Raw genomic sequence first — 12122 nt, 5'->3', positions numbered from 1 at the left:
TAAGAATATCAAATAACTTTTAAGTTTTATAAATATTTGTAAAATTGTTCTCACGATAACTTCAATCTCATTTCGAGATTAGTATTGAATATTTAAATTATTATTTTATAATTTATGAAGTTCGGAATATTTGAATATTCATTCAACCGATTAAACCTTAATCTGAACCGTTTAAACAATCGGAATATCTCATTTGGACCCGTTTTGAATAATATAATTCTTTGTTTGATCCATTAATTCATCACTACTCAATAAAAAATTTCACTATATTTAATAACCGATTTCATTTACTTACGGTGAGTTAGAAAATTTTCATGAGTTAGAAAAAAAAAGGTTTTTCAACATAAGCTTTTCTTGAAACGCTTAACAATTTTCTTGATCATCAAATATCGTTGAAGCTATGAAACAATTACAGGGAATTTATTTTAAAAATTAAATGTACAAATTAATGCTAAATTGTGAAATCTTCCACTATATTGTGATACTACATTTTCTTGTTCATCAAAGATCGTTGAAGTTTATAACAATTACTGGTAACTTATTTTAAAAATTAAATGCACAAATCAATGCTAAATTATGAAATCTTCAACAAAATTTGTTTTAAGCTTTTTAAAAATATTTATCTCATTAGACATAAAATAATCTAGCAAATATGAATAGATAAACATGGAACATAATATATTTATAAGATTCAATTGAATAATTAACCCAAACTTCGACATAGACGTTTGAGTGCCAAAATCCATATTCCGATACTACTATCGATCACAAAATTTCTCCCATACAGACATATCTTAATCAAATCATACTAAAAATAACAAAAACGGAGCAGCGATAAGTTCTAGAAATAAAATTAAAAAAACATTAGAAGATAAGTTTTCAGCAACAAGACGGAAGACACGTTTTCATCAACACAGAGAAGCATCCCTAGTCGTCAGCAAAAGTGGTCTTTTTGCCTGAACAGATGACAAATTGAAATTATCAGAAAATGAAACAAATATGAGAACATAAACAAATATGATATTAGGATTGACTAGCAGACCCCAATGTATCCTTTTTAGTTTGACTACCTGACCCCAATGTATCTTTTTTACACGAGAACAATTGATCAAATTCTAGTCAACAATAAAGACGCAGACAATTTAAACGTGATTGATGATATCAGTGTGCAACGATGATTTATGTTTCAAAATTGTACAAAATTAAATTGTTTTAAACAAATGACAGCAAAAAAACATAACACGACCTGTCAGCAGTTATTACATAATACAGCAGCAATTTCAGTAAAACAATTTTTGGCCACGAAATGCAAGATCGTTTAACAAGGAAATATACCTGTGCCTTCTGCAGCAAGGTTTGGTCTATTTGAAAATCCACGACCTCTACCACCTCCACCTCTTCCTCCTCTACCACCACTGTCCCTTCCACCAAATCGACCTCTTCCACCACTCCTTCCACCACCAAATCTACCTCCACTGTCCCTTCCACCAAATCGACCTCCACCTCTACCTCCTGAACCTTGATTACTTTCTCTGGGTTTGGCTTCATCCACCGACAAAGTATAACCACCAAGTTCAGATTCATGTAGTTCTAGAGCTTTGCCGAGACTGTCAGAATCTTTGAAGTCCATGTAAGCAAATCTGTATCATAGTTATAGAAGTCAGATTGTAGTTTGTATTATTGACAATAACAATATATTGTACAGTTTTAACACAGCATTATGGCCAACAGCAGAACATATAGTGTAGACTTTTGAAAAGAAAAATACCCCTTGACATAACCAGAGTCATAATCTTTAGGGATTGACACCCTTGTAATTTCACCACAAGAACTAAAATGTTCCTCCAAACTAGCTCTAATCTGAAAATACAGAACGAATGTTGTTTAAAACAACTATCAAAAAAAATCAAGCAAACAATAAAATCATCAAGGGCGAACCCAAACTGAATGTGCAAAAACAGATAGGGCAAAATAAAATCACCTCATCCTCGCCTTGAGATTTGTCAAAACCCCTGACAAATACTGTTTGAGACTGACCTCTGGGTCCCCTGGGAGCTGAGTTAGGGGTAAAAGCACCCCTTTCCCTGGCTAGATCAAGACGGACAGCACGATTCAATAAATCCTGCCCATTCAACTCCAGTGCCTGATAATAGAAAACACATTCAATCAAATAAACATCATACAAAACAAGCTTCCAAATAAAAAAACGACTTTCAAAAGAAGAACATCAACAAAAGTTGAGAAAGCAAGGCTTACAGTCTGGGCCGCCTCTGGTGTTGCAAACTCAACATGACCAAATCCTTTAAATCTTCCTTCATCATCCACAGCAAGACGAACATCAACAACATCTTGGAAGAAATGTTCGCTGATAATTTTCAAAGTTAGATAAAATACATAGTACATCTAGTAAAATACCAAAAATTTACAACTAAGAAAAATCATTACATGTCAGCTTGTGACACATTAAATGACAGGTTTCCAACAAATAGTGTCTTTGAAGCACCACTCTGTTCATTTGGTGTAGCTGGGGTATTAGGCTGCAGAGTAACAAAAGGTCAAGTCATAAATACCAATATCAATTATCTTAATTGAAAGGAACAAAAAAAGAAAAGTGCATATGAATTTACAGCTTTCTTTGCAGATTTGGTAGCGTCAACCATCTCAACATCCTTAATCTGTTTAACATTAGTATAAACAAATTATTACAATATAACACATAGATCGCCAAATTTAACATAAAGAAGAACAAACATAAATATACCAACCTTTTTCTGAGGAGTTTTGACTGGTTTCTCCTCACTTTCATCTTCACTGTCATCAGAACTATCACTGCTTTCTTTTGATTCTTTCACAGCCTGTATTAGCAAAAAAAAATAGCGATGTGTTAAATGAAAAACTAAAATCAACTAAATCCAACTTACAACCATAACAAATGACTAAATAAAAAATAACAATTATGAAAAACATTCATTTTTAGATGTCAAGAAATTTTACCTTTTTCTTTGGTGGCTCTTCATCACTTTCAGAGCTATCATCATCCTTGTCAACTTTCATATTATCCTATTATTGAAACAAAAGCAGATATTTAATGGTTTGTAAAACAATAAACCATTAGCAACCGTTACATGCAGAAATTAAAACTATAAAGCATGTTCATGAATTACCTCATCATCAGAAGAATCACTCTCTGAGTCACTAGACTCTTTCTTAACAGTCTTGGGAACAGATGAGGGTTTCTTGGTTCCATTAGAAACTTTTTCAGTTTTCTGAAACATTTAAAAGCCAATTGCCACATAAAAACACTAGACAATAATTCAACTACAGTATAAAAACGAATAAACTTCATGTTTCCAACAATAAAGTTCGAGTAGTAGGTTTCTTATTATAAATAAGATTAGTTTTATTCCTTTTAATTTTCAATATAGACACATAAAATAGATGGAAAGAAGTAGAAGTTTTACGGTGTCTTCATCAGAGCTGCTGTCATCATCAGAATCTGAGCTTTCCTCCTTTTTTGCAACAGCAATAGGTTTCGACACAGCAGTTACAGGCTTTTTTGTTTCCTATACATCATTCAAGGTAAAACGTTATAATTCAATATTATTTAAAAAATAAACATCATTACAAAATAAAAATAAAAAAACTTACATTGTCTTCGTCATCACTTGAATCATCATCTGAACTATCGCTAGTCTCCACTTTCTTGGCTATAGTAGTTGCAGGTTTTTTCTTATTCTGCAACAAAAATAATATATAAATTGAATTAAAACACAAAAGCTTGTTGTCGAAAGTATCAAAATTACAAATGTCGGTTCCTGAATAGACCAATCACTTAATTGTAATATTTTTTGTTCATATTACAATAATTATGATGAGTGAGAAATATCAAACCAATCTCCAAGTAATTACCTTGTCCTCGTCAGAATCAGACTCAGAACTATCACTGTCAGAGCTTTCAACTGGCTTCTTTGCAGCAGGGACAACCTTGGTCTTTGGAGCCTGAAAAAGATGAAAAAGTTTAAATTAAGCAATGCATAACAAATATAAAAGTCGATAATAAAAGTTGAATGTTCAGCTACTGTTATGAAAGTAGATACTCACTTCTTCCTCGTCAGAATCTTCATCAGATGAGTCAGAAGAACTGGGAGCTTTCTTTGCTGCCGCGGCCCCATTTTTAGCAGGTTGATTTTTGGAAGGAACAGCTTTTGGTGCAGGTTTCTGAACATAAAACGTACCATTAAGATCAATATTCGAAAAATAGAACAAAAAATTATATAGTAAATTTATGGCGTATCTTGCAATGGACTTCAAAATGTCCAATACCTCATCTTCGGAGGATTCCTCCTCAGAAGATTCCTCTGAAGAGCTAGAAACTGGCTTGGCTTTCTTCAAGTTCCCGTTTTTAGCTGGTGTCTTTTTAGCAGGAACAGCCACCTTAGGAGCAGGTTTCTGAGCCAAAAAAATTTGTCAGTCAATTACAACAAAAATAAACAATTCCATAATTGAGACATGTGAAATTAAATATTTCATATGCATCAGCAGTGAACTACAATACCTCATCTTCAGATTCAGAGGAAGAGTCGTCAGAACTACTCTCCTTAACTTTTTGCAACTGAGCTTCCTTCTTTTGCTTGGCAGCAACCTCTTCAACCTTTTGCTTCTTTGAACTCACTTGCTTGACTTCATCCTCAGCCTGTCTCTTGGCTATATCAAATAAAATAAACAAAGGGATCAACAGCCGAAACTTCAAAATAAATTACAGCCAGAAAATTTACCAATAAATTCACAATCTACAACTCTATAACATGAAACACACGTATGATTTAACTTTAAAGATAAAAAGAAAACAAGTTCGAAACCTCAATTGAAAAACTCCAAAACAAAATCATACGCAAGTCCAAACGGAGTAAAAAGATTGATCTTTAATTAAAACTCGTGAATCAAAACAAATAAAATCAATACAAAACAGAGTAAAAATAACATCTTCATAAAAAACAAATAAAACAAGAAAGCAAAGAAAAAAAAAGATGAACTGTCGGTACCTTTCTTGCCAGACTTCACTGGAGAAACAACAACAGGAGCAGCATCAACCTTCAAAGGAACAAAAGAAAAACAACGATGAGTAAGAATTACAACAAACACAAACACGTAAAAGAAGAGAAATCAACGATAGATTGAAAAGCATACCTTGGTGGCGGATTTCTTGCTTGACTTGCCCATCTCAAACGAAAGATTAGAGAAGAATTGAAGAAAGAAGCTGAGGAAGCTATTCAAAACCCTACGGCTGAGAGAATTAGGGTTTTGGGAATAGCAGAGTGTGAGTGTTTTTTGAGAGGCGAGGGATGCAGTGGTTTTATATGCGAGTTTCACTCTCGGTAACTAGCTTTGTGGTTAAGGGGTTAGGGTTTTGGATTTGGGCTTTCGGGCACACATACAATACGTGCCAATGATGCTGTGCGTTTTATGATTAGGTTGCCGCTTACCGATTGAGTTTGACACAATTGTTGTTGTAAAAAAGGTATTTTTAAAAAAATATAAAATAAGATTAATTTGATACGATTTTAAAAACAATATAAAATAAGATTAATTTGATACGATTTTAAAAAAAAATTGATTGAATTACAAAAAAGTAGATTCTAATATTTTATAATTCAGATATTTCAAAAAATTGAAACTATTACGTTAACCAATTATTAAAAACAATTTTTATAATAAGTTGTTTAATAATTTTTCATCTGAGGTAGTTTTAAGAGTTTTTTTTTTGTTGAAATTTTTTATAAATAAATAAAAAATCTAAAAAGTGATTTAAAATAATATTTTTTTAAATAAAATTATAACAAACAGACTATTAATACAAATTAGCAAAATAATAATGATTTTCTTGAGTAAGATTATAGATGGTCGTATAAATTGACTTTGACCAAACTTAATATTTGACTCAAAAAATTAAATCGAACTAATCTTATGATGAATGAGTTGATTTGCATGTTAAAAAGGGTTTATATTTTTATTTTATAATATTTTAATTAAATCAAAACACTTTTTGTTGTTTGAATATTTTTAAAATTATAAAATTCCAACTACAAATATTAAACATGCATATTATACTCGCATGCAAGCTTATTCAAATTTATAATTAAAAAAAATACTATAACAATTAAAAAATATATATGATACAAAAATAAGAGAGTGAAGTGGCAAAATCAACAATCTTAACCGTGTAACGAATATGTATGGTTCTCGTAATATTAAGTATTGGTTTTTAATTTATGATGAAATTGTGAATGTGTTTTTTGATGTTCAAAGGAGTTTGGGTAATTATAGAATATTTTAACTACACGTAAAGTAGTGTTGTCTATGTGAATAAAAGAAATGTAAGAGGCTGAAATAAATTTATTTGTATAGGCAAAAACTATTTTCATAAAGTGTTAAATGATTGTGAACTCATAATTGTGGGGTTCCAAAGTGAGGCTCCTCATTCCAATCAAATTTATCAAAATGGTTGCTCAATTTTGTGAATGGCATTGGGATGTTACTTGTTTTTAATTCTACTAGTATTATTCCTCTTACACATCCTAGTTAACTAGCGATGATAACTTCTCTTATGTCACTACCTATGCAACTATAATCAACGTTAAACATAGCTATTCTCATATTATCTTCAAAATTGTTTAATATTTGAAGGGGCCTCATAGGATCCAATATTTGTTGTCAAAAAAATTTCAAGAGACTTTACTTATGAATAGTAGTCGATTAAGACGAGATTGATTCCAATTTGTACCATTTGTGAAATAATTAAGTTGAAACCAATGTGCAAGTTTTTTGGACTTCTTCGTATACTCAACAAGTTTGGAACACCATTTTCGCAAGTATTGATAATTCCTTCTCTAACATTATGAATTAACATTATTGATTAGACTCTTATTAATGGGCAATAAAGACAAGTTATTTTTGTTGCGGTATTAGATAACATCTAGCGGCATTAATAAAGTGTTTTAACATGTAGTTCGTTCAAATATCATGGCTATCCAAATACGTAAGTACAAAGCAACTAATATTGATCAAAGCATTCCTTGTGTGTTGGAACACCATGATCATGTGGGTGATACTTTAGGTGAACTGTGAATGTTTCCCAATTCAAGTAGTGGGAAGTTTAATAAATAAGGTTTGATTATTGACGATTTGGGTCAATTGATTGCTCGTATATGAGGTTTAAGAGATTATGATAGTAGCTTTTTGGTTGGATTTGCAACTAATATTCACTCTTGCTCAGTTATTGAGGCATAATTTTGGGGTCGAGGCTACCAAAATTTACATTTTTGTAGTGATTATACTAATGTTTCAAAGTTTATTAATAGAGTTTGTTGAAATATTTATTATTGCAAATCGTTGGTATCGGTCATTCACATAAACTAAAATTGAAATGTTTTAATTTAATAAGAACAAAATACATATTTTACCCTATTAAGAATTAGTGTTTTCGAGAGATAAACTTAAATTTCACATATATTGTCCAATTTTTTTATTTTTTTAATTATAAACAGTAAAATAATTATAATGGCAAATGTGATGCATTTCGTCAATATTTGTCCACCACCTCTCAGATCCACAAACAATATAGATTTCACTTATGTCGCAATTATAAGAACTAAACTAACTTGGGGGATCTGATTATTGGTATTCTCATCGCATTTTTGTTGTTGTCTCTTGAATTAATGACATCAAAAGTGAATATGTCTTTAAAAATAGCTCGAGTGCTCAAATTCTCCAATTGAATGTCTTCAGTTTTATGTTTCTGGATGTTCTTATATTATTTTCGTATAAGAGGTCGTTTATTAATTAGTGCAGTCCCTTCAATATAATAACATTAAACATATCTTTAAAAACAACTCATGAGCAAATTATATAGAGTTCCTTGAAATGGATACCTACAAACCAAAATGACTTGTTGAGATCAATCACAACAACAATGTACTTGACATACATGATAAATAATGAATCTTCTTAAAAATGTTGGTCTAACACCAAACAATAACATATTATTGAGGCTTTTGTTGTTGTAAACATCCAACACCAACAAAACTTATGCTGAGTGGCATACTAAACTGCTCTATTTAAAATGTTTTGCGGTTATGCCTTAAATGTCTAGCAGTCTACGGTCTCACTGTCTCCGTGATAAAATAGTCCTCCAACATTGAATACAGTTACTTCAGACACATAAGATAACCAAACAAACAAACACTCTAACAATACATGTAATACTAGGTATTCGAAGAAAAGAGATAACAATATTATTTAGATCGTATGATTATTTTTTTTTTTCATTAATTTCTATAAGAGCATATTGGCACCACCTACATAATTTATATTCACATTTTAAAACTATAAGATAAATCACTATCACATAATACTATAGAAATATCATATTATAAACGTCAATATTTTCATACTAATAATGAAATAATTGTCGAACAAAATTCATAATTGTTGAAATTAAATATTAATCGAATAAAAAAGAGTTGTTAAAAATATTTGTTGCATAGTTATTTATTTGTTTTTTGATGACGTCATTCAACATATGTTGTGGAAAAGTTAGCGATAAGACCTTATATAAAGGCAAAACGATGTGAGACACCCATCTAACACTGGGTTGCCCTCGTTAGATTTTTTTGTTTGTTCTTTTTACCGAATAGTATTAATATAGACAGACACTCACTGATATTTGCTCATTCAATTAATAGTTGGATGGACACTTATGCAATAAGTATTTTTATGCGTGGAATTGCTTGTTGTAGTCTTGTAGGTATAAGTAAAACACATGAATATATTATCAACTCGCTATATCCTACACTTCATGTATCGTGCTTTTGAGTTATTGTTGACCATTAAATCCATTTCATATCCACTTTCATTGAATTATTTGTTTTTAACACTTTCATTATCTGATCCCCATCCAAACCACATTTCTGATCCACGTCTCTGAACCACATCTTTGTCCCACCATTCTCCTAACATTTAATTAGTGTGTTTCAATTCTTCTTCAAATACATAGTCGTACAATTTCCATCGTCAAAAAGTTTCACAAACAATTACACTAATTGTCTCTTAAATATTTCACATGAATTACGACCTTTAAATATATTCACTTATAAGATTTTTACATCATAAAATACTTTTCATCTCCACTTGTTCGTTACAATCTAAATTATCTTACAAAGTTCCAATACAACAAGATGTTATTCAAAAACACTTTGTATGTTATGCTAGAAGTCTGAAAAAAATAAAACTCATAATTATACTTACATATGCAAATTTTCGTTAGTTTGGTTTTTTATAACTTTTTATATTTAAAAATTCATATTCAATTTCATCAATTATGAAAAAAATATAATTTTTTCTCTGTCAAATGTTTATAATGTTTTAGACACATATATCAAAAAATAATTTAAATATCCATATTATATACAAATGCAATGGAATTTACATTAATTACTTGGTTAGCTAAACACTCCGAGCTTTATTCACAAATCACAACACATGTCACTTTTCCATCTAGTGACTGAAAGTATTACAAAATATCACAAAATGCTATGTTAAATTATTATTATTTTTATAATATTTATCAAATTCTCTTACATTTTAATTTCAGCCCAACAAATCTAATAATTAGAGATGACAATTTGACTCAGACCCAATAGATACCTGCAAAAAAAACTTACAATGGATAAAGTAAAAACCCGCATAATGGGTATGGACATGAGGATAATTACCCGCAAAAATAAGAGGTATGAGTGCCGGGTACTATCATACCCACCCCGCCCCACACTTATATAAATATATTATTTATTTATTTATTATATTAGTATTTAGTGTAATTAATTGTTTTATTTTATGTTTTAACATCTACTAATATCAATTGACCACTACAATATTTATTATTGAAAGATAGACATTTGCAAAATTTTTAAGAATCTGATTATGATAAATAGGTAAATAATTTGTGATTTTATAAATAATAGTTATGTTTTATTAATCGCGACTTTATAATTATACTTGCAACTTTATATCCATTATCTCAAATAATATTGTCGTATGACTTGCAACTTCATAAAATATTATTATGGATATTTGAATATGTATTGTAACGAGTGTTCATTTGAAATGTTTTGACTTAAAAAATATTTTGGTTTATAATATTTTATAATTGAATTTAAAATATTTGAATAACTTTTAAATTTAATCACAACAATATTATTTATTTATCTATTTTTTTAGTTAAAACGTGTGTAATGGTTTTGAGAAGGGTACTTAGTAAGGGTAAAGGTAAGGATAAATGTACGGGTATTAAAGTTAATACCCAATATAGTACAAACACAGTATAAATATTTTTTTTAAATCGTGAGTACAGAGAGACGGATGCTATAGCACCCTACCCATTGTTGTCCCTAGTAATCATATCATAATTACCCAAAGTGAATTTCAGCACTTTGAATATATGACAATACAATTCCAAATTACACCTTAACCACCTAAGGCAATATCCATACGATTGTATACCAGTGTCTTTTTTTCAATATTGTTTTTTATACACTAATAATATAATTGTTTTTACATATACATTCAATCGTATTGCACTATAATGGGATTCTTTTTTATGTTTTTCTAAAATATTTTCATAAAAAACTATATTGATTTAATTGATTGAATGATGGATACAAAACATTACATTCACAATTTATGCAAAATTAAATATTTTATATGTTTATATACATCAACATATTTTGAAAACTTAATATTTAGACTTAATTCAAAATCTACATGCTACACTTTTTTGAGTCAATATCTGCCATTTAATAACACTGCATCATCAACTCAACAAACAAACATATAAATTTGACAAAAATATTATAGTTATTAATTAGTGAATGATATAACAACAACTCAACAAATAAATAAAATCAATATATTCAATAGTGACTATATTTTAAAATAAAATTTTAGCAGATAAAAATTAATTTATTAATAATAAATATAAAATTTATTCGATTAATAAATTTTAAATACAAATGTCTAAATATTTTAAAAATTAATAATATAAGTTTATTAATTAATTAAAATATAATTTTATCTCATTATTCATTTTTAAGTTAATTGAATTCAATTAACTTATATCCTCTATTTGCTATCAACTATAATCTATTAGAAAAAATTGAAACAAAATAGAGTACGTGTTAGACGCCTCTCAAGAAAAATAAAGAAAGAAAATAATGATTTTTATTATGGATTAATATATATAATATTTTATTATTTTGATTTTTGATTTTTTTATCTATTTTAGTCATTTATCTTTCATTTTAATAATTTATGTTTTATCTAATATTTATTTTAATTTTTTATGTTTTATAAAATGATACACATTTGTAATTTTGTTAAGAACTAAAATGAATATTAAATAAAGATAAAAGACGAAAAAAAAAGACAAAAATAAAAAAATATTATTTAAGTCTCTTTTACACTATAATATAAAAAATAAATATAAAAGATAAATGATCAAAATAAATATAATTAAAATAATTTCAAATAAACAATAATTTGAATTTGCCATTAAAATAATATTAGTATCATACAATATTGTTTAGATCTTTTTTACACTAAAATACTAGAATATTATTCAGGTCTATGAATTTGGACTTCCATCTCTAACAATATATATTAATTTTTTATACAAGTCATACTGTAGAAGTATTAAATATTATTTCTTTTAAAAGTCTAATTGATTATATTGTCAATTGAAATAATGTTTATTTCTTTAAATATTTTATATACAATAAAACTACCTTTAAAACAATATTCACATCTACTTCATTATTTATTTAAATTTTTTAATATATATATATTTATTTTATTTTATAATTTTATATTTTTTTTTTTCGAAAAACTCACCCATTCATAGCACGGGTCTCAAATTAATTTAAAAGATAATAGAAGTAAATAGTAAAAATTAAAACTCCTAAAAGAATATTTTTACAAAGATTGAATACAAAATTCTTAAATATTTTATATAAATAAAAAAACCCAATAATAATTTATTTGAAACGTGTGGTAATCGAGGTCTGTCCTTC

At 28.5% G+C, this 12122-nt stretch overlaps 1 protein-coding gene across 3 annotated transcripts; it reads right to left on the bottom strand.

Annotated features, from left to right (window-relative positions):
• Window positions 1–657: 657 nt before the first annotated feature.
• On the bottom strand, window positions 658–5361 carry LOC101502047 (uncharacterized). Of its 3 annotated transcripts, none has more exons than XM_004505663.4 (18): window positions 5188–5355; window positions 5043–5091; window positions 4556–4704; window positions 4324–4449; window positions 4102–4218; window positions 3910–3999; window positions 3649–3735; window positions 3462–3563; window positions 3165–3266; window positions 2995–3060; window positions 2766–2855; window positions 2628–2675; window positions 2446–2537; window positions 2257–2365; window positions 1982–2143; window positions 1769–1860; window positions 1336–1640; window positions 658–956 (listed from the first exon to the last, which is right to left on the bottom strand). In XM_004505663.4, exons 1-18 carry the CDS (start codon window positions 5218–5220, stop codon window positions 928–930), a joined length of 1848 nt encoding a protein of 615 aa, XP_004505720.1. In that variant the 5' UTR covers window positions 5221–5355; the 3' UTR covers window positions 658–927. The 3 variants fall into 3 exon arrangements, with proteins under 3 accessions (XP_004505720.1, XP_027191583.1, XP_073226248.1); XM_073370147.1 differs by having other exon boundaries at window positions 838–956; window positions 1336–1404; window positions 1459–1640; window positions 4102–4449; window positions 5188–5357; XM_027335782.2 differs by having other exon boundaries at window positions 4102–4449; window positions 5188–5361.
• Between the last annotated feature and the right edge of the window lie 6761 nt (window positions 5362–12122).

Source organism: Cicer arietinum, chromosome 6 (assembly GCF_000331145.2).
Source record: "Cicer arietinum cultivar CDC Frontier isolate Library 1 chromosome 6, Cicar.CDCFrontier_v2.0, whole genome shotgun sequence".
In the NCBI taxonomy this organism is placed as follows: Eukaryota; Viridiplantae; Streptophyta; class Magnoliopsida; order Fabales; family Fabaceae; genus Cicer; species Cicer arietinum.
Note: the sequence above shows the minus strand (reverse complement) of the source record. Positions and strands in the feature narration are given on the sequence as shown.

Bases quoted from the DNA above. Each gene is read 5' to 3' on its own strand.
- LOC101502047 (XM_027335782.2), bottom strand. From the start codon at position 5,220: ATGGGCAAGTCAAGCAAGAAATCCGCCACCAAG. The intron at 3,061-3,164 runs GTAATTCATGAA...TTTCAATAATAG, and splicing joins GTGATTCTTCTGATGATGAG to GATAATATGAAAGTTGACAA. The intron at 2,538-2,627 runs GTAAATTCATAT...GTTACTCTGCAG, and splicing joins CCAAATCTGCAAAGAAAGCT to CCTAATACCCCAGCTACACC.